At 54.0% G+C, this 23,160-nt stretch overlaps 1 protein-coding gene across 2 annotated transcripts in view; it reads left to right on the forward strand.

Moving 5' to 3' along the window:
• Syn3 (synapsin III) overlaps nucleotides 1-23,160 on the forward strand; it is a 378,592-nt gene that overhangs the window by 343,943 nt on the left and 11,489 nt on the right. For both annotated transcript variants that reach the window (XM_026396709.2, XM_026396711.2), the window contains 3 exons: nucleotides 12,662-12,804; nucleotides 17,812-17,886; nucleotides 21,589-21,691. In XM_026396709.2, the coding sequence (XP_026252494.2) occupies nucleotides 12,662-12,804; nucleotides 17,812-17,886; nucleotides 21,589-21,691 (321 nt within the window). The remainder of the gene's footprint in view (nucleotides 1-12,661; nucleotides 12,805-17,811; nucleotides 17,887-21,588; nucleotides 21,692-23,160) is intronic.

The following is a 23,160-nucleotide window of genomic DNA, read 5'->3' on the forward strand; positions in this document are numbered from 1 at the left end:
TTTCCAGAAAGAAAGCCCACAGGGCACTGTGGCGGCCCTTGGTTATTATTGTTGGTCGACATCCTCCCGCTTTGAGCTGATTTGTCAATATCCTGGGTCAGGAGCCATCTCATCTAGTTCTCTTTATTTTTAAAAAACAAGTGTGTCTCAGTGTCCTCCTGGGAAGGAGCACGCTCCACGCGGGGTCTTTGGTGGAGACCTGATGGAGGTTATTCGGCCACAGTGAGCAGCTGGTCACACTCGTCTTCAGTGTTTTCTAGGGGATTGAAATCGGGCAGGGAAGTTCAGCCAAGCTCAGGCGTCTCTGTATGGGGGTTGATTCCAAACCATTTTCCGGGAAGGATCTGGGCCCCATTCCCTGAGCTCATCCCAAAGGGGAAATGGACCACCCCACTTCAGCCCAGGATCCTGATGTGCCCTGGATTTCCATGAGATGTCAAGTCTTGGTTCTCTGCTAGGGTTGGTGACTCTTTTTCAAAGCATCTGGCCACAGGGCCATTGCACATCTGCTAGGGCCCCTTTCCCCAGGGGGTCCCATGACCGGCCCCTTCATTTGTCTTTTCAGCAAATATTTATGGAGTACCTACTGTGGTGCCAAGCCCTATGCTGGGCATGGTGGTATAAGAAGGGAAAAAAATAAAGAGATGCTTGTGATAAGCTAGTGCTCTTTTCAGACCATTTGCCTGTGGTATCTCATTTAATGTTCAACTAAAATCTGACATTCAACAGCAAGCCAACGAGTCATTCACACCTTGTTGATGAGGAAAGAGAGGTACAGAGGTCAGTAACTCCCATTTGAGCTGCGGTTTGAGCTGGCTTTCTTAAAGGCTCTCCTGATGCCTCTATAGCAACACTCCAGGTCCCTGGTCTCATGGGCTTGCCTTCAGTGGAGGGGGACTCTTACAGGATCCCCACAGCTGATGGCACAGGGCCTGGCAGGACAGGACCCCGGAGAGCAGGGAGGAGCCCCACCTGCTCCTTTACATCGCCCTCCCCAAGGACGAGCCAGGCTCCGGGGGAGCTACCTCCTCCCAAGGGCAGCACCCCGTGACCAGCCATCCTCTTACGGGTTCCACGGCGCCTCTTAGTGCCAGCCCTTTGAGGACTGAGGTTCCAGCACTTGAGCCTTTGGAGACACACTCAGACCGAACCTCCAGTAAATGCACAGTCAACGGACTAAGTCATCGGAGGTGATGGGGAACTCACAGTAACCAGGGTGCTCAGCTGGCGGGGAGGAGCTGAGCCCCAGGGAGCTGGAAAGGCCCACAGAGGGGTCGCCTGGCTGCCCCTGAAGAAGCCGGTGGTGGGAAGGTGTCAGGGAAGGGGGCTCCAAGCAGAGGCAGGCGGCAGGCGCAGAGGCTGGGCCGGGCCGGGCCGGGCTGGGCCAAGGAGAGAAGGCCGGAAGCCGGGTCCGGTCACCCAGCCTGGGCTGCTCACAGCCCTGCATGCAGAACTGCCAAGTGCACACCCGGCCCGCTCCAGACCACCCGGCCTTTGGCCTGGACGAGGGGGATTTTAAGAAGGTGACCGCAGTGGGCTGGCCAGGGATGGTGGCTTAGGCCAGGCTGGTGGCCCAGGAGGTGTCCCTGTCTCTCCTGTTGCTTCCCCATGAAGGATCGGGAGCGGCTCTGAGTGGCCTTTCTCCCACGGGGGTCCACAGGAAGCTCTCGGGCTGGGCCTGGATCAACTGTGGGGTGCAGGCTGAAGGTGGCCTGGGGGCTCCACGCAGCCCACCAAGCCCCGTCTCACCGTGCAGGGCACGGACTATTTGCTGGGCGTCCACTGAAGCTCACACCAGATGTGCGAAGAGGGGAGGTAGCGCTGCCATGAACCATTATCTCAGAACCTCTAATCTGCAACAGCCTCACCTGGCCATACCCACCCGGCGAGGCTACCAGCCCTCAGCCACAGCCGCCCGCCACAGCATGCCTGGGGGGTGGCTTGTCTTCTTGCCTCAGCTCAAAGCAAGACAGGCACATTCATATCATTTTCTATTTATTTCATTTTTGGTACTGAGGACTGGACGCAGGGGCACTGAACCACTGAGACATATGCCCAGCCCTTTTGTTTTATTTATTTTATTTTATTTTTTGGTTGTAGATGGACACAATACCTTTATTTATTTTATTTATTTTTATGTGTGGCTGAGAATTGAATCCAGAGCCTCACACATGAGAGGCAAGCGCCCCACCACTGAGCCACCACCCCAGACCACATCCCCAGCTCTTTTAATGCTTTATTTTTGAGACTGGATCTCACTAAGTTGCTTAGAGCCTTGCTAAGTTGCTAGTGCTGGCCTGGAAACTTGTGATCCTCCTGCCTCAGCTTCTCAAGTCTCTGGGATTACAGGCCTATACCACCATGCCCTGCTTTGTTCACAGAATATTTCTAGAAAAGAAAAGAAATTTTATCACCAGGATGACTGGGGTTGACAGTAAGATCTAGAATTTTTCCAGATTCTTTTTTTTTTTTTTTTTTTGAATTTTGGACACTTTTTACCACACAGGTATATTATTTTTTCAACTAAAAAACTTAACTTTATGCTGGGTGTGGTGGCACATGCCTGTAATCCCAGCAGCTCAGGAGGCTGAGGCAGGAGAATTGCGGGTTCAAAGCCAGCCTCAGCAACTTAGTGAGGCCCTGCCTCTAAATAAAATACAAAATAGGGCCGGGGGTGTGGCTCAGTGGTTGAGTTCAATCCCCAGTTAAAAAAAAAAAAAAAACTTTATATAAAAACAGATCAAAGTGATCCCTGGATCGCATTTTATTGGCCTTTTGTGAACTGACTTCTTTGAACTGTATTTTAAGGAAAGGACGTGAAGATGTGAGACGCCGGGACTGAATTCTGGGCTGCCCCAGATTCATCTGTCAGAGCCCTGACGCTCCACGTGATGGTGCTGGGAGACGGGCCTGGTGGGAGGTTCAGACGAGTTCACCCGAGCGGGATATTCGCCATGGGCTCAGTGTCCTTATAAGAAGAAATACCAGACAGCTTGTCCCCACTCTCCCTCCCCCGGTCCAGCAAGAAGACAGCCCTCTGAAGCCAGGGCCCCACCATGCCGGCCCCTGACCTTGGGCCTCCAGCCTCCAGAGCAGATGGAGCCTGCACAGAAAGGCCTTGCGGGGGCGTCAGCCTCTGCCGAGCACTCTGGGGCTGACACTTGTGACATGTCCCTAGGAGGAGCTGGGAGCAGGTCATGCTGGTTCTGCTGAAGCCGGGCTGGGATTCTCTTAGCACCTCGTCCCTTTTCCTCTTGGAGGAAACTGACCCACGTTGCCTTTCTTCCAGGGGACACACACCAGAGGGGTCAGCCCGTCGCCAAACAGCACCAGACGCCCTTTCCACCTTATTCTACGTACAGATTTGGGTCCTCACCCATTCGTCTTTTTCCTTTAGTCCTGCTGTTCTCTCGTGTTTTCTTTGGAAATTCTCAAACACACACAAAAGAAAGGGAAATGGCAAACTGCAGCCCAGACCCACCACCAAGCTCAACCTCAGCCCCTGGGGGCCAGTTTGGTCCTGCACGTGCCAACCCCCCCCCCCCACACACACACACACACCTCCTCTCAGATACCAGATACCTTTCTTCACTTTTGGAAAAGGAGATCTGATCCTCATAAAATTCACCCTTCAGTGTCTTCACCAGACGAGCCCGTCACCACCCAGCCTTCCAGGACATCTGGCCACGCCCGCAGCCAGTGCCCATCCCCCTCCCACAGTTCGTGGTAACCCTCTTCTGCTGCACCTCTGTGGATCACTGGATGATTTTAAGGCAGATCCTAGAGAGCATGCCATCTCACCCATCGATGTTTCGGAACGTATTTCTAAAACAAAACCTTCTCTGTTCTTCCTCTTTGGGGGGAGGGGCAGTACCAGGGGCACTCTACCACGGAGCCACATCCCCAGCCCTATTTTGTATTTTATTTAGAGACCGAGTTGCTCACTGAGTTGCTTAGGGCGTCACTAAGTTGCTGAGGCTGGCTTTGAACTCGCAATCCTCCTGCCTCAGCCTCCCGAGCCACTACAGGCATGCGCCACCACGCCCAGCCTTCTTTTTTCTTTAGCATAGACAAATGCCATTATTACACCTAAAACTGTAATGATTCTTTAATACTAATACCTAGTCGGCGTTCAATAACTCCTTGTTCATGGATTTGTTTTCATGACATGCAAACAAGACCCACATGACGTAAGTCCCTCCATTTGTGTGTGTGTGTGTGTGTGTGTGTGTGTGTGTGGTGTGCCCTTTATCTACTGAGAGAGAAACAGGTCATTTTTCTTGCAGAATCTCCTACTCTCTAAACTGGCACATAGGTCCTGAGACTTGGTCTGATTCAAGCTCTGAGTTGCAGGAGAACAATCCCCGGGCTGGGCGGGTGGAGGAGGTGCGGGGTTCTCTGACCTTCTCTTTGATGTTAAGGTGGGTCTGAGTGGGGGGCTGCCTGCCTCATCCACATTCCCCAATTGTCTCTCATTGATCTCCAGAGCCTCCCTCCTAACTGCTCTGGGGCTTGCCAAAGACGACGCTCTAACCCTCTGCTCCTGCATTTACTACCTGAAATTCATCAAAAAAGAACCTTTCTTCCTCCTTTTATTTACCCATTTTCAGAATGATGAGGTAGTGTCTTAGCATCCACCAAAAGGTGACCAATGACATTTTCTTAACTGTTCTTAACAATTTGCTATATTTCATTCCATTGAAGTCATCGTTCTTTCTTATATCCCAATTGTCCCCTCTGTGGCTAGTGAGGGCCTTTCAAGCTGATTCATGATCTTGACAGGACAGCTACCCTATTTCTACCACAGTGACGTACTCTAAGCTCCTCTTGCACATTTGCTCTCTAAAATCTGGAATCAGCCATTCCCCAATGGAGCCTTTAATAAAAATATAGTTTTTAGGGAATGCAATCTGAGTGCTAAATATGTTCATTACTATTTAATAAAATCAATTTAATTTAATAATAAAATTTAATAAAAGCCAATTGGCCATTGCTTCCAGGCATTGTTGATGTACATAGGAGAAAACTCATAGGAGAAAAATGCATTATAAATTCATACTGACATTTTGAATTCACATTTTAGGAAATACAGATCTAACTTAATTTCTCTGATTTTCAAAATGCATGCCTTTTCATTTACACTGAGATCTCTTGGATGCAAGCTGGCCTGGGATGCACAAAGCCCTAGTTTTAAACTCCAGCCCAGAAAAAAGAAATCTTGGCTCCTATGAGCATCAACATTGTTACTATTATAATAGTCTTTAAATAGCAGCATTATTATTACAAAAATAGGATTTCTGAATAAAATCATACATTTCTTAGCAATTTTGAAAAATCCATTGGATATTTTCCACTAAGGGTGAATAGTTATGTTGTGTCGGGTTTTGTTTTTTCCTGACTGAACAAATACTCAGGGAACAAGTGCCACGTGCCAAGTATTGATTGACACAGGTACGCAGGTACGCCTGGGTCTCCCTCTTCTTTAACCCACTCCCAATACAAGCCAGCTCCAGACCTTCTGTGCCTTAAAATCTATCAAGCGACATGGTCCTCAGAATTACTCAACATTTTCCAGATGTGGTTTCACCAGCAGAGATCAGACAAGACTGTCCCTGTCCCTGCGGGAATGCAACTGGCATGTTCTTGACTCAGGGCCTTTGCATTTTCTGTTCTCACCCTCTCTCCACTCAGACCTCTGCTCAGAGCTCTCTCCCCACAAGCGCCATCTGTGAGGTTCCTCCTCCCACCCAGCATTCCTCATTCACTTACTCTGCTTTATTTTTCTCCATAGCATTTCAACCACCACGTCACACCATGATCTATTTGTTGGTTATCTTTCTTCCAGACTCTTCCACTAGAAAATAAGCTCTGCAAGGGCAGGCTGTATTTTAAACACTGTGTAGGCCGTTTTTCATCACTGTAACAAAATGGCTGAGATAATCTACTTTAAAAAAGAACAACGGTTTATTTTGGCTCACAGTTTGGGAGGTTCCAGTTTGGGGTGAGGTGGTCCAGCTGCTTTGGAGCCTGTGGCGCAGCAGCACATCGTGGGGCAGCACAACTGCCCACCTTGTGGTGGTTAGGAAGCAAAGAGGGAAAGGAAGGGATTGGGGTCCCAGTATCCCCTTCAGGGTATTCCCTCAGTGACCCAGCTCCCCTCCCCACTCCGACTAGGTCACAGCACCACAGATTGGGCCACTAACACATGGGACTTTGGGTAACATTCCAGATCCAAACAATAACAAGCATCTGTAACAACTCCATGAATTTGTTTAACGGTTATTAATGGTACTTAAGTACAGTACCTCAGGTATCCATGGGAGATTGGTTCCATGATCCCCTTCCCCAGACACCAAAATCTGCAGGTGCTCAAGTCACCCATCTCAATGGTGAAGAGTTTGCATCCGACCAACATGCATCCTCCTGTATCCTATAGCTCACCTCCAGACTGCTCGCTGTGCCCAGGACAGTGTGGATGCTGTACAAGGAGTGGCCGGGCTGTATCCAAGGGCGTGATGGCAGGGAACAAGTCCCCTGGGCAGTGCAGCTGCAGGGCTTATGATTCCTCTCCCAGGGGAGCCTTGAGCCCACCCATCGCCGCCTGTCTGTTAATGCAGCCCAATAGCTCAGCTTTTCCAAGGTCCGAGTGGAGCTCTCCTAAGATAATACCTCCAGGTCAAGTTTTGATTTTTATTTATTTATTTTTAGTTGTAGATGGACACAGCACCTTTATTTTATTTTTATGCGGTGCTGGGATCGAACCCAGGGCCTCTCACGTACTAGGCGCGTGCTCTCCAGCTGAGCCACAATCCCAGCCCCCTCTGGGTCATTTTTAAACACAAATCTGGACACTCGGGATCTCCCTGAGTGTGGGCTGGAGTGGCTGACACACTGTAATCCCAGAGGAGGACACTGCATTTACCCCCCTGGAGGGCAGCTCGTGTCCACCTCTGTCCTTCCACCACAGACGCTGGCTCTGTCTCTGACCTGCTGACTCCCCCTCCGTTCCCTCCATAACACGGTGAGAAGGGATCGTGAGAATCGCTAAGAGCCCCTCTCCCTTCCCATGCCTTATTCCGGCTGTTTGATCTCACTTATGTTCCTTCTCTGAGCGTCAGCTTCCTTATCTCTGACATGTGATAATGACTACTACTTTGCAGGATTATGACTTTTTAGAATTTTTTTCAGTGCTGGGGATCAATTCCAGGGTCTTGCACACACTAGGCAAGTGCTCTACCCCTGAGCCACACCCCCAGCCCCTACTATGATTTTCTTTGCTGACTATAAAACACCAATAAATATTTTTAACACAATTATCCGTCCAGATACAAATCTACCTCCTAGTAATCATCCAAATTCTGTACCTCCTCTGTGATCTCTGGGGCATCATAAGGCTTATCCAGCTTATTGCAGAAGTTCTGGAACATATTAGATATTATTGTAATAATTATAGGCTTAAATAAATTACTTGGCTAAATGTCTATTTATTTGGAGGATTAGAGGATGATTAGATTCATTTATTTATTCATCTTTTATCCATTCTCTAATTATTGTGCTTTTGGAGGAAGTTAACAAGGAAGAGAGCTAGACTCCTCTGAATGTACCTTGCTTTATAACTTTAATTTTGGAACCAAGTAGATGTGGTTATATAATGTTAAGACAAAATAGATCAAACATAGGAAAACAATTCCTGAAAATAGAAAACAAAATGAAGTGACTCAACTTGATCATATACCACACTGTGGCTTAGTCATACAGGATTATTTCAAGCGACTTTGTAACAGAGCTTAGTGTGGGAAAGTCGGTGCCCTCCCAGTTCCCTGGTGAATTAACTTTCACTACTATGATAACCTACCAGATCCTAAGGTCCTTCTGTGCTGTCCTGCCCAGTGGACTTGACAATAAGGTAAAGGGTTAAAACCATCAGTTGGGACCTTTCATTCATTCTAGGAACAATATACAGTAGAACCAGGTAGAGGTTCCCTAAAGAGGAATCGGAACCTTGCTCAATATCGAGCTCCCTGAGCTGGGCGCAGTGGTGCACACCTGTCATCCCAGTGGCTCGAGAGGCTGAGACAGGAGGATGGAGAGTTCAAAGCCAGCCCCAGCAACTTAGTAAGGTCCTAAGCAACTCAGTGAGACCCTGTCTCTAAGTAAAATACAAGAAAGAACTGGGGATGTGGCTCAGTGGTGAATGCTCCTGGGTTAAATCCCCAGTACCAGAACAACAAAATCGATATCTACCTATATTTATCTAGATAGACAGATATAGATGTAGGCAAGTGCTCTACCCCTAAGCCACATCCCCAGCGCTACTATGATTATCTTTGCTGACAATAAAACATCAATAAATATTTTTAACACAATTATTCATCTAGATACAAATCTACCTCCTAGTAATCATCCAAATTCTGGACCTCCTCTGTGGTCTCTGGAGCATCATAAGGCTCATTGCAGAAGTTCTGGAGCATATTGGATGTAATTATAGACTAAACAATGAATAAACTATCTATATGCATAGATATACAGAGAGACAGAGATAGACAGACAGACAGACAGGGATAGAGCTCCCTGCTGCTGGAGAAATGGGGCCAAGAGTGGGCAGCCCCTGAGGATGCCAGGCCCTTCCTACCCGAGGCTGGAACTCTGAGCTGAATCCCCTCAGGTCCTGACCCTGTGGTTTCTCTGCCTCTTTGTGTCCACTCTCCCTCTCAGTCACCCTGGGACAATGCACAGGTTAGCAGGTCTGGGAGGTGGGGAGAGGTGTGTGGGGCGACCCTGAGTGGGGACGTGAAGGGAGGGAGGCCAGAGGGTGCGGGAGGCTGGGAAGCAGAGGAGAGAGGTGACGCCCAGGAGCACCAGGAGAGAGGGAGAGAGGGAGAGAGGGCGATGGGAACCGGAGAAAAACCAGGAAGAAATAACAAAGGACGAAGATCAAAGGAGAGGTGACCTGAGAAGAGAGAGCAAAGGGGTGGAGAGCGAAGGGGGGGGGACCAGGGAAGAGGCGAGAGGAGAAGCAGGAGGGGGAGGGGAGGCGCAGGGTGGCCGTGCTGTCCCCCTCCCAGCCCCCCTTGGTGGTGGCAGCCCCTCCCAGGGCCCCTCTGCAGCACATGGACAGTCTTGAGTCACAGCTCGTTGGGGGCTTCCTGTGAACCCTGGAGAGGTTTTCCCGCCAGTTAATAAAGCAGAGTACAAGGTCCCTGCCGCGCCAGCGCCCCACCCTCTGACCCCAGCCACCCGCTGGCCTGACGACCTTCCCAGAGTCCAGCTCTGCCCACCCAGGCTCCAGACCTCCTGCCCACTTCTCCAGGGACCCAGCTGTCCCCAGGTTCTTGAGGACTCAGGACCGAAGCTGTGTCCCTTTGACCCGTAGCATCCAGGCCAAGCACTGACCTTACGAAACCTAAATGTCCCTGAAACACATCCCCCCCCCCCGCCCTTTCTGAGCGTCCTTCTTTCCCCTTCCAGTCCCCTGCCCCTCCCCTGATTATGAGAGGGTCTCATCCCGACTTCTAAATTCCTCCCAGAAACACGGTCTGCATCTCAATGCTCCAGGCCTCAGTGTGGTGACTGGGAACAAGACTCACCCTGTCCCCAGGAAGCTCACACTCTAACGGGAGACAGGCTCAGTGGACCCAGGGACAGGACTGGGCTCTGTGGTGCCCAGGGGCTGTACAACTGCCACGACAGAGACTCAGAATGGACTTTCTCTCTCACCTAACGGCAGAAGCTGCCCAGGGCTGTGGCTCCCAGCCCCCAGGCCCCCTCCATATTGTAGATCGTCCGTCCTTCAGCCACCAGCCAAGGACGTCTGCATCCCGGCCAGCAGGAAGAGGAAGAGGACACGGAGCCCTCCTTTCCACACCCCTCTTCTGCTCACACCCCATTGTCCAAAAAGGGATCACGTGGCCACACAAAAATACCAGGGAGAAGGGGAGGTGTCGCATTCATGCTGGGTGGTCACGGGTCCCTCAGTCCCGGTGCTCGGTGGCTGTAGGAGATGGACGTGGAGACCATGGGCGTCTCGGAGGCAGCCTCGGGTACTGTGCTGTCCCGGGAAGCCGAGGGGCGGGAGCCATTCCCGTCTTTTCCAGAGCCACCAGGGACGGGGATTTAGACAAGGGCTCCCTGCGAGCTTCCACCTTCCATTCTGGCTCCTCCAACTCCCCCCACCTGACCCCCAGGTGTTGGCTGAAGATGGACCAAGGCAAGATAGACGGAAGAAGGTTCCAGAAAGAAAGGGAAAGGATTGAGAGGGAAGGATGGGTGGAACCAAACCTCTAAAAGCTCAAGGACTTTGGATGCTACTGAGTGCCACAGCAGGAGGAAGACCCAGGAGCCCCTGCAGGATGCACACGAGGGGGTCAAAGGTGACCTCTACCATCGCAGTTTCTTGGGAAGGGAGGAGTGAGGTCTGAAGAGCGAGCCTCTGGTGGGACACGAGGGTGTAGAGACAGCCAGAGAGGCAGAGAGGTGAGTCACGGGGGCGAGAAGCAGGATGTAGATCCTCCATCAGGCCGATCCCGGGGTGAAGAACCAAGGAAAAGCAAGAGGCTCAAACCACACGGCAGAAACAGAGTGGCCGCCTTAACCAGGACCAGAGTCACAGTGGCTCAGACAAATCAAAGCTGATTTCTGTGTCCTGTAAGAGTCTGAGCATAACAGCTAAGCACCGAGAGGGGGCTCCACAGAGCTGGGGGCCCAGACACCCTCCATCTGGCTTCTCAGCCATCATCAACACGGGGCTTCCTTCTCAGGGGCCAGGAAGGCTGCTCCTGATCAAACCATCACGTCCACATCCCAGCCAGAGCCAAAGAGAAAAAGGGAAAGGGAAGCTTCCCTTCATCTTTGCTCACATCCCATGGGCTCAGTTCTTGTTGGCTGGACTTGGAAACTTGACCGTATCTATACAGGAGACAGGAACAAAGTAATTTAGCTGGGACACCAGGTACCCACTTAAACTTAGGGGTCTTCTTACTAAAGGAAGAGGGAGCAGCCAGCAGTCAGAGCCACCGAAGATTAGAACAAAGAGTAGAGGGACCGAAGCCGAGAGGAGGGAGGAGGGAATCGGATGAGTGTGATAGGGACAGAAACAGGGAGCCCTGCTGGTCTCCTTTATTTCTCTGCAAAGTGGGACCCCAGTCCTTGCTCTCAGGGGCCAACAGAGGGAAGGCCTGCCAGCCTCTCTCCAAGCTGGCCCCGGGGTTCAGCCCTCCTGGGAGAGCAGCAAGCCCCCACCGCAGGCCTTGAGGTGGTCAAGGAAGAGCTGTGCCCAGGAGGCCAGCGCCTCCTTCCCAGCTCTGGGCTCAGCTGCCGTCTGCTTGGGACAAGCCAAGGCATCTCAGATGCACCTCTGCAGAGTGCCCCTGCAGATGCCCAGTCTGCCTGCCTGGCACTGCTGTCGGGAGAGCTGTGAAGTCACTTCATCAGGCTCTGAGGTTGGCCCGCACGGGGGGCATCGTCAGGGAGGCATGGTGCCGTCAGCACTGAGGCCCAGGGGCAGGCAGGAAAGGGCCGGGGGAGCCTCCCACACACCGACCGCCCAGAACCCGGCCTTCTGAGGGCCTCTGGACTTGGCCTGCGCTGGGCCGGCAGAGTCCTCCACTATCTGGGTGAGGCGAGAAGGGGGAGAGAGCCACCTGAACAAGCAGGGGCCCCACGGCAAGCTGCCGGGCACCTACAGGGGCAGCCCACCCAGCCGTCCACAGCTGCTGGGAGCCTCTGCTCTGTCTTGAGGTCACTGTCTTGGAGCCTTGGCCTTGTCCCCTGCACTGGGCCTTGGGAGTTCCCCTGGGAGAGGACCTCTCCCTGACCCCTGGACACCACCCTGTGTTCCCAGCCTCAGCCCAGTAAACAGAGTTCGTCCCCCAGGCCTTGGGACCCAGAGCCAGCAGGCCCAGCGCTGCCCACGCATCATGTGCTCCATACTGCACCAAAACATGCTGCGGACATAGCAGACACCACACACACACCACACGAACACAAAAAGACCCACACACACTGGCAGCATGTGACACCCACAGGCAGACACAACACACCTGCTCCCCACGCTGCACATCACGCACAACTCCCAGCAAGGCCCTTTCCCCAGACACACACACACACTCCTTTCCAACGGCTCTCTCTGTGCACACTCCTCCCTTTAAACCTCTACAGGACAGCCTGAGTGATTTTTTCAAAAACAAAGTAAACCAATTGCTCTGAACTCCTCTCACTCTTCCTGTGACTTTCCAGAACCTTCAGGCTAAAGGCTGAGCTCCTGATCAGAGCTCTCATGGCCCCTCAGTCCCCACCCAGCTGTCCCCATCCTCCTGTCCCCATGGGCCAGGCCCTTCCCCACCGCACCCTGGGACCCCCAGGCTCTCATTGCCCCTTCAGAGACCAGCTGGGCGGCAGCCACAGTCCATCCACACCCCGTAGTCGTCCTTGCAGACCCTGCAGAGCTGGCCCTTCCACAGAGGGGTCCTGACCTCCCACAGGGGGTGGCTCCTTCGTCCTCTACCTCGTGCAGGTAGGTAGCGGCATGACTTGCCTCTGCGTCATCCCTCTTCTGGGCAGGTAGCCCTCTGGGTCTCCGCCTCTCCACAGCGCCATCCTAGCTCTAGGGGGGGCTCCGATGGCAAGGGGTGGGTGGCCCTCACACCCTCATCCTCCCACACAGATCAAGGTAGAAAATCAGCACGACTACCAGGACATCACCAGCGTGGTGGCCATGGCCAAGACCTACGCCACCACCGAGGCCTTCATTGACTCCAAGTACGACATCCGCATCCAGAAAATCGGCTCCAACTACAAGGCTTACATGTGAGTCCCCCGCAGGGCTGGGGGCTGGGAGGGGGGGCGGGGCGACGGGGATGTCTGCTGCCATCTCCTCCGCACACCACGGCTGGCCCTTTCTGCCTCCTTCCCTGCCCTTCCTCTCTGGTCTGTCATGGCGGACACCGTGGTGGACCTCCCCTCTGAGAAAGAAGACGCCTGGCCTGTCCGGGGACTGCAGCTAGGCGTCGTGAGCAGGCTTGGCAGTCAAAACTGAAAGTCTGGGGACAAGTCAAGCAGGCCTTTGGACGCCTGGGTTAGGATTTTCTTCAGTTCTCTGCACATGATCCCATCTGTGTATATAAAAAGATAACTGGGGACCGTGAGCTGCAGGAGGGTGACATCAGGTTTCTCTGGCTGCAAGGAACAGAAACCATGGCTGGCTATCTTAAGGGTTTTTTTGTTTTGTTTTGTTTTTTTAAGTGAATGTACTAGAAAACAATGGGTGATAAGAAACTAAAAAAAAAAAAAAAAAAGCCTCTGAATTACCAAGTTTAGAAATGTCAAGATCCAGAGCGGCCCCAACGATCTGAGAGCCAGAGGTACTAGGCAGCTCCCATGGCGATGCGGCTGGCGAGGAACCTGTCCTAATCGTTTTCAGTGCTTATCTCAAGATCATGGTTCCACAGACCAGGAGATCCAGCCAGCTTCCGCCATGCTCTTATCGGTTAGAGAAAGGCAGACTACCCCTAGGGGCGTCCCAGAGGGGAGGTGTGCCATGTGCTCAGGGCCATTCCCCAGTGGGAATGGAGGTCCCGTATCTAAAAGAAAAAGAAGGAACGAGAGACAGACTCAGCCCACCTGCACCCCTGACATGGCTCAGCAGTGTTGGACCCGCCCCAGGGCTGAGGCCGTAAGAGTTCTGGAGTAGCCAGATCTCGTTCTTTGGAGAGGACTCAGCTGTTGAGCCCCTTCTGTCTTCACTTTGGAATGTTCCACTTGCAATGATGAGACCCAGAGAGCCCAGAGAGCCTGACCGCTAAGGGTTTACGGAGCTCGGACTGCGTGGCTCCGTAGGTGAGCCTCCACGGTTGTCCCAGACAGTTGGAAAGTTTTTCTGTCCACATTTTTCTTCCATACGGGATAGCAAGTGCCCAGGGTCAGGTCAGCAAGTCACAGTCCCCGGGCCAAATCCAGCTGCCTCCTGATTCTGTGAAGACAGTCTTGCTGCTCTCGGCCATGCAGGTCTGCCCCTGGATGGCCGAGAGTCGATTCTGCAACACCTGGATGGCCTAGGCCAGGGGTCAGCAGACTTGTGTGAAGGGCCAGATGGTGAGGTCAGACTCTGAGGACCCTGCAGTCTCTGTTGTCCCCACTGCACTCTGCCATGGCCTGGGGCACTGGAGGAGATGATGGCAGATAGTCCCAGGAGAGGGACTGCGTCCCTGCTCAAGGAATCCTCCTCCTGCCTGGTCAATCACCCTCTTCCAGCCCCAGGGAGAGCCAGAGTTGCCACTGCTCTCAGATGTCCTCAGGGTGATAAAATGCCCTCCCTGCCCCTCTGAGTCACACCACGTGCAGCAAGGCCACCCGACGTCCCTGAGGCCCCCACCGTCCCTCATGATATCATTTCCTCCTGTCTGCATTGTTGGAGCTGGCACTTGACGTTGACGACACCTTGTCCCAGTTTCTTTTCTTGAGGATGATCTCATTGCCCCATTCTTCATCTGAGCCTCGCTGGCCTGACAGCTCCGACTTGGCACACGCGGTGGCGCTTCCTGGACTCTGGGCTGTTCACATCCAAGGAAGGTGGCTCATGCCAGAGCTCAGGGAGGAATGTCCTCCCTGCCCTGACCATTCAGCCTCCTCGATGGCCCACATCCTGCCCTGCACCCAGCGCAGGCTGTGGTGGCTGCTACTAAGGTGTCACAGCTTTTAGATTCTCTCGTCAGATATGGCACAGAAATAGGAGTGTGACTCCTCCCCACACGAACATGTATGTCCACGACCCTTTCTCTACAGAGCCATCCTACGGACATTAAGCTCAAAGCAGTCCCACCGACGTCTGTGACTTTTATCTGGCATGATGTGGTTCCTCTTGGCCTTTCCTTAACTGCTTATCTGCACCCTCCCACTCCAACAGAGGAGACCCTGGCTCCCCCCATCAGCCATCCACTGACTTACCTGTCCATGTGCCCAGTGCCAGCCCATCCACCCATGGCCGTGGAGACGACTTTACCCACTGTAGCACACAGCCAGGTGCAGCACCTCTCATCTTCAGTCACACTGTCCCCACTCGGTCCAAAGTCACTCAGCACCTCTTCCTCCACCTGCTCCAATGAGGTTAGACCATAGCCCTATGCTGTGCTCCGAATGTTTCTGTCCCCCCAAAGTCACGCGTGGAATCCCAACCCCCAAGGTGATGTCGTGAGGGAGGTGGAGGGGCCCTGGGGAGGGGATCGGAGCAGGAGGGCAGAGCTCTCAAGAATGGGATCCTTCTAATGCTCTTCTAAAGAGGGCTCAGAAAGACCCCTGCCTCCTCCAGCACGGGAACCAGACAGTGGGTCCTCACCGCACCCCGAGTGGGCTGGCACCTTGATCTTGGCCTCGTGGCCTCCAGTACAGGGAGACGCGAATCTCTGTTCTCTCTACAGCCCAAGTGGACTAAGCCAACTTGTCGTATAGGTGGATGCTCTTGTCACAGTCTCCATTCATCCTAATCCCAGGGACAGTGTCACATTCAGGCCAAGAACAAGACCTCCTTCCCTCCCTCTGTGATGGGCCCCCTGGGCTCCACCATGGAAGGTCAAGGTCAAGGTTAAGAAGACAGGGTTAAGAGCCAAGTTAAGATCAAGTCAAGGTTAAGAACACAATTTGGTGGCTTCTGCCACACAGTGAGAGAAAAGGAGAAGAATGCCCATCCCCTGAGATTTGGAGAGGCTGAGATGGGCCAGGACTTTTAAAGCCCTTGGATCGTGTCTCAGATACAGAAAGCATTCCTCAGACATCAGCTATCACTACACGCTCCTCTTGGAAGGAACGCCATCTGGCCAGTTTTCAGTCCTTAGATTGCCTGCCTGTCCTGGTCCACTTACTAAAAATAATAGCAGCTCCCATTGTGCTCGGAGGCCTATGGGAACGTGGCCTTTCATGTACACAAGTCCCTATAAGGCTGAGACTCCAAATACTCCCATTTTACCACTGAGGATATAAAGACTCCGAGATGCTGTCCAGGGTTATGTTGCTAGAAAACCCTGAAACCAAGATGCAAACTCACATCCGCGAAACTCCCATCAGTTCTTACCTTCTCTCACCACCTTGACTTCCCCAGAGCCCTTAACTCTGTGTCCATTGCTAACCCTACTGTGACTAGCCCCTGGCTCCAAGGCTGGTCCACCCCGAAGACCGTGAGCAGCCCAAGGAGTCATCTCGGCACACTCAGACTCACCCAGTACCCAGGACACAGGGTGGCCCTGGGAGCATTTGCCAAACCGAATTGAATCTAGTCTATCTGAACTGAACCAAAGTGAACTTGCGTCCACTCTGTGGCCGCCATGAATTCTCAGCGCTCACACATTTGATTTTCTCTTTATAGACATATTCTTGGGTCAATCTCTCTCCCCAGTTTATTCTTTGATCTCAACCACATACCCTCGCTTGCCCCTAAGACAGACGGACGGCTTCATCTCTGCCATTTCCTTAAGCTCACTGGGTCTTTGGTGGGTGCAGAGGTGCCGTGGTGGTTGGTGGCTTCTCTGGATTCCCCCACAGCATACACTATCCTTCACTCACTCAGTAGCTACTGGGCACCTACTACATGCCAGGTTCCACTGGGCTCTGGGGGTACAGGGCATGCACTGAAACAGATACCCTGCCCTCAGGGGATCCCCACCATCAGGAAAGACAAGACACTAAAGCAATCACTACAAGCCGGGTCAGCATGGCAGAGCTTAGCGCAGGGGGTGGTGCCAAGCAGTCTTAGTTTGTCAGATAATGTAGACTGGAGGGAAGGCATGTTTCAGATGAAGCCTAAGTATGATAAGAACTTGGGGTGGGGTGGGCAAGCTGGAGTGGAGGCAAAAGCTACACGGGGCACAGGGGAGAATGCACTGCAGGCCATGACCTAGGGAGGGGCCATGTGCACTGGGGCACGGAAAGGGAGGTCAGGTGTTGCTGGAGCAGACAAAGCTGCAGAAAAGGAACAGAGGAGGGTGGCAAATCAGGCACAGGCCAGAACTTCCTGCTTTTCTTCATGGAAAAGTAACCACTTGTCTCTAAGGATCATTTTTCCTACATTTTGGGGCCCACAAAAAGTTGCAGAATCACCAGAGGCTACATGGCCCTAGTTCTCCTCAAAAAGGAGACACACCAGGTATATTAGTCAGCTTTCTGTAACTGTAACAAAATACCTGAGCTAAATCAACCTACAAAGAGGAAACATTTATTTTGGCTCTTGGTTTCAGAGATCTCATGTCCTGGTTACTTAGGCCTATTGCTTTGAGTCTGGGCTGACAGTACATTGTGACAGAAGCACATGGCAGAGGAGGCTGCTCACCCTATGGTACCCAGGGAGCCAAGGAAGAAAAATACCAGTGTCTCAATATCCCCCTAACTTCCTTCCATGAAGCTCCACCTCTTAAAGATTCCACCACCTCCTCATAGCACCAAGCTGAGGACCAAGCTTTAGCATGTGGGCCTCTTTGGAACACTTCAGACCCAACCTATACCACCAAGGTTGGGGGGATCTTATCTGATGACATCAGTCTATTTTAAATTTGATCTTTATATTCCAAAACCTTCCTAGAACAATACATAAAGTAAATAAAGCAATCAGGATAAAAGGAAATAAAAACAGGGAAAAAAAAAAAAGGCTGAGGACAGGGTACATACCAAAAAGGTGCATACCACAACTAATGTGAGCCAGATATTTGAAACACAGCCTCCTCACAACCAAAGCAAAGAAGGAAAATAGACCAGCGACAGCGATCCCTAGCGACCGTGATGTCCTGTTGGGTTTTGTTTTTGTTTCATTCTGGTTTTTGTCTTTGGATCCAGGCGAACCTCCATCTCTGGAAACTGGAAGGCCAACACAGGCTCCGCCATGCTGGAGCAGGTGGCCATGACTGAGAGGTAAGAGACGGATGGGGTGCCGCTGTGGCGGGAGCTGGGAGGGGACAGCAAGGAGCCCTGTGAAGCATGCCACCACCTTGTCCAGAGCCTCCCCTGCCCACTGCTCTGAGAAGGGAGCAGGGAGTCCCCGTGCTTCTCTTTAGGAAGCACCCTTTTTAGGGCACCAGGGGAAATGGCATGGCTCCTTTCGCAGATCCCTGTTCCTCCCCGTAGGAGTGTTTCCTGGCTGCACTCTGGCTGAGCGCCTCACGCAGGCCTTTCTCCCTCTAAACACTTGCTGCAAGCCATCCTCACTTGAAATAGGGCTGTCACCTGCTCCCAGGGCCAGTCACCCGCATTCTTTCCCGCTGTCGGGTGACCTCTGCTCACAAGTACTTGGTAGCAATGCACTTAGTGTGGGCTTTGGGGCCAGAAAGCTCTAAGTATTCAGTGAACATTTATTGAGTGCCAACTGCATGCCCTACTGGGCTGAGCACTAAAGAGGCCACAGTAGAAAGATCCAATCATTCCCTTTAAGAACTCTGGATCCGTTTGAAGGGTCCCAGTGACGGGGTCTTGCTCTAAAGGACTTACTGGCTCCCCTCCTGAGGGCCAGGCTCGGGGAGGCCTGGGCACTCCTTCTCCACCCTGTTCAGGAGAGCGTTTCCCGCGGGTGCTTCTCCTACAGCGGCCCACGGAGCCTCCGGGCTTGGGCCTTCAGGGTGTCAGGTCCGGCAGAAGGAAAACCTAGTTCCCAAGGGACCCACTGAAGCCCGCGACTGAGCCCTACTCACTAACTGGCCAGGGTAGAGGCACGTGACCCCTTCTGAACCAATCCCTGTGCCCGAGAAGGCCGCGGTGCTGTGATTGGATGGGCTCAGGCCAGGCTCCACCCCTGGAGGTCCGACTGGGACCGCCCCCCTGCGGCCCATCAGTGCGGAGGGGCGTCGAGAAGTCTTTCAAAGGAGGGAAAATAACTGACCCACGGACTGGGACAGAGCCCAGCAGCCACCCCTGCCGCGGCTCCCCACTAAGAACGGGGACAAAGAAACAACTAGAGGGCGAGGCCGTGAACAGAGCGGAAGGGAGCCCTAAGTGCTGGCAGTGGGCACTCAGAGAAGGGGAGCAGGGAGGGAATGGTCAAGGGTCCCTCGAGGACATGGTGCCTGATGACGTCCTAAAGAATGGAGGAGTCAGAGGACCTGGTACTTGTCTCATCTCTTTGTCAGTATTCGATGGGCACCTAGTGGGAGCCAGTCATTGAGCTAGGCCCAGTTCTGGGACTAGAAAGCCCCCATGAACTGCAGTGAGTGGCCCTGACCATGCTGTGTGACCTTGGAGAAGCTCTGAACTGTTCGGAACTTCTTCAATTATAAAATGAGGGCACTAATACCCAAGTCAAAGTGCTTCTGCAAAGATGAAGAGAGGGATATGCAGTGCCTGACCCAGTCCAGCCCAGGGCAGGGAGGAGAGCCTGTCTTCCCAGCTACCTTACCTGGCAGCTGCTGCCTTTACCTGGGAGCCCACCTGCCCTCCTAGCCTGGAGAGGCTGTGCTCATCACCTGGCTCCAGGGAGTCCGATGGACTGGGGTGGCCCCACGCCTCTCCCCAAGGGTATTCATGTGACATTCCGGGCTCCCTTCTCACAGCCTTTCAGGAATGGGAGCCCAGCCCTCCCCAGGGCCTCCCAAGCTGCTCATGAATGTCCCCAGCAAGCCACCATCTTCTTGGCTCTGCTTGGCCCCAAGCCACAAGGGCCATTTCTGCAGGAACCGACCATAGGAATGGGGCTGCTCTGGCCTGGAATTCACTTTCCCCTTAGGGTCAAGGGCAGTACCCCAGGGCCTGGACAGTCCCATGCCCACATGGCCAAAATCCCTGGGGCCCTTTAACCAGGCTCTGGCCCCTACTTCCGCCTGGTTCACAGTTTTACCGGGTAGCCTGAGCCCTGGGCAATGCCAGGGATGAGGCTGGGTTGGTGATAGTCCTGCCTGACCAGAGTGGGCAGGGACCCCGCGCTCTCCGGCCTCTCCCACAGGGCTCCACCCTGCAGTCTCTGCCTTGACCCTGGCTGCCGGCCTCCTGGGTGCAGCCAAAGGTCACCCAGATGCTCTTGGTTTGAAAACAGGCTCTGGAAGCCAGTTGCCTCTGGCCTGAGGTCTAGACGTCCCTCTTCCATTGTCAAGAGGCCTGATTCACGAGTGCTTCAGAGCAGCCCTCCCGAAACTAGTGTCCCACAAGTGAGCCTTGGGGACCGAATACAGGGACCCTGATCAGAACACAGAGGACTCTGAGAGCCCTGAGGACCAAGGTTTGCCTCCAGATGTGACCACACATCAGACTCACATGAGAAGCGTTTTAAAAATCGATATTTGCTTGAGTGTTGGTTGAATGCTCCCGGTGATTCCAGCACACCACCAGAACCCCATCTGGCCACTCCATTTCACAGATGAGGAAACTGAGGCTGCAAGAGGGAAAGGATCATCCAAACTACTGAGGAAATAGTAGCAATAGTCCATGCCCCTGCCTCCTGGGCTGAGGAGGGACAGGAGGGCGGTGGCTTTCCTGAGCGAGAGGAAGCGCAGCTTACGTGAGATCGGGAATCAGACAGGACTTAGGATTGGAAGCCGCACAGTCACTATTAATCTCTCTGAACCTCAGTTTCTCCATCAGTAAAGGGGGGTTGAAACCTCCCTGATGGAGTTGTGGTAGGATCAGCGGGAATGAGGAGTCGGTCCCCCAGGCACAGAAGGCCTGGATCCTTCCTTTTAATCATGCCACACTCTGGCTGAGGCTCAATGAGAGAACCCGCCAGGAACCAGGAGACCTAGGTAATCCTGGCTCTGTTACTGCCTTGCTGTGTGACCTGGGCAAGCCGCCCTCCTTCTCTGGGCCTCAGTGGCACTCATAAGAGAGTGAGTTCTAAGAGCACTTCAGCCATGATCCCTCCTCACTCTGGGCCTCATGGCTCAGAGACACAAATAGATCTGAGGGCAGGCGTGCCCCGTGTGACCCTGGAGAGTGGGGAGAGAAGCAAGAACATTAACACAGAGTCCCCTGTGACTCCCAAATCCAGCCCCCAAGGGAAGCCAAGTGCAGTCGGGAAGACTTCTCCAGATACAACCAGCCCCTTGTTGCAGGGTCAAAGTCCAGCATTGAGATCTGTCCCCAGCAAAGCAAACTGGCCTTGGAGCCTTGGAGTGGCTGGAAAGGGAACAAAAGCCGCGGGTCCAGAGGCCCAGGCCCCAGGGCGGGCGGGAGCAGCCTGCCAGGCCGCCCTGCCACCTCCACCCCAAGTTGGGGGAGAATGCGCCCTTTGTCCCCCACAGGCCTTGGTCCCAGGGGGATGTTTGGAGCCTTGGAGCAGCTTTCCCAAGGGAAAAGGGCTGCAGAGGCTCAGGCAGGAGCAGGACAAGCTCCCCACTGCTGGGGGGCTGGCGGGCCCGGGGTGCGGGGTGAGGGTCTCTAGATCATGGGCTCTCACTCCTTCTCTCCCTCTGCCTTCCTTCCCAGCGTGGCTCCCTGTTCCCCCTCCACCCTCTCTCTCCTCCCCACGCCCAGTGTCCCTGTCTCCCTCCTGAGTGCCCCTCAGAGTCTCTCATCTCCTCTTTGTCGGCTGGGACTCTCTGCCTGGGCATGGCTGTGTCTCCCCCCTCCCCCTCCCCCTGACCCCGCCCCCTGCCCTCCCCAGCACTCACTCTGTCCATCTGTCCTCCCCTACAGGTACAGGCTGTGGGTGGACAGCTGCTCAGAAATGTTTGGCGGGCTGGACATCTGTGCCGTCAAGGCAGTGCACAGCAAGGACGGCAGGGACTACATCATTGAGGTGAGGCCTGAAGCCACGTCCCCCGCCTGGCTCTACCTGGCAGGCGCCAGAGGGGAGACTCCAGTCCTGGGCCTCAGCACGGTCAGCTGTGTCCTGTGCCTGCTTCTGGCACAGGCAGCCCAGGCTGCAGTGAGCAGCTTCCAGAAGCTTCTGCCTGCCCCTCGTACGCCCCGTCCCACCTCAGCTGCATCAGAGGCCTTGGCTTCATGCTCAGGGGCTCGGCCTCCAGAGCTCAGGACACAGCTGAACAGCTGTCCCGGCCTGTGACCCTAATGGAAGAGTGGCAGGCCAAGAGTCAGCAAGATTCTGTCCCGTTGAGCCCTGTCAGTGACCTCGGTGTCCAAGAAGGTAGACGCACTCCCCTGGCCACTATGCAGAGACTCTGTCATTTGTTCATTCAACAAACATGAGCTTCAGGGGCTCCTGTGGGCTCGGCGTGTGGCTCTGGGGACACAGCAGTGAACCCACGGCACATGGAGTTTGCAGGCTGACAGGGCAGAGGGTGACAAACAGGTAAAGGACGGGTGTCAAATGTCCAGAAGGGGCACAGTGTGCAGGGGTGATGGGGGAAGATGCTGGGAAACGAAGTTGTAAGAGACACCCCCAGAGGGGCTGAGGCGAGCCCCCCTCAAGACCCTCCTTCTGCACAGCCCCCCACCCCTCAATCCCCCGCTTCCGTGGCTCCCCGTGGCCCTCTCGGTCCCCAGCCCTCCCCGCTCTCCTCAGCTCCTTCCCTGCCCTGCCGTCCCCTGCTGTCCACTCTGGCCTGGGCTGGGCTCTCCATGCTCACACACACCCCCCCACACACACACACACACATGCACACGCACACACACATGTACACGCATGCACTAACACACGTGTGTACGCACAATGCATGCACGCACACACATGCACACACACGCACGCACGCACGCACACATGCCCCCACACACGCACACACCACCCTTCCCCCTCCCCTCCGTGAGACTCACTTCCCCAGCACAGGGGAGGCCGGTGCTGACACAAGGCCTGTGGCTGCCCCTCCCCTAGGTGTGGGTGGCTAATGGGAAGCACATGGCCAGGGTGACCACAGGAGCCAGCCGTCCCCCAGGCCCTCATGCTGCAGGGCTCCCCAGGGATCCACAGTGCAGCAGGACCAGGTGACTCAGTGGGCACTGACACGTGCCCAGGGAGGCGGGGTCGGGAGTCCAGGATGGACAGCGTCCCCAGCGCCCCCAGGAGGCTCCCTGCAGATGAGTGGCCTCTACATTGGAGAGCCAGCCCTTCTCTGGAAACAGCGCTCCTCTCTGGGCAAGAACACTTTCCATCTGGCTGCCACTGTCCCTCAAATTCCCCAGTGTCCCCTCCTCAGAGGAGATATTGAAGAGCCAGGGACAGAGTCACTGAGGGACACAGTACCCTGGAGGGGCCAGTCCCCCACTTTCCTGGGGAGACCCTGGGAGCTTCTGAGCAAGCGCAGGGTGACA

This window comes from Urocitellus parryii, chromosome 5, assembly GCF_045843805.1.
Source record: "Urocitellus parryii isolate mUroPar1 chromosome 5, mUroPar1.hap1, whole genome shotgun sequence".
Taxonomy (NCBI): Eukaryota; Metazoa; Chordata; class Mammalia; order Rodentia; family Sciuridae; genus Urocitellus; species Urocitellus parryii.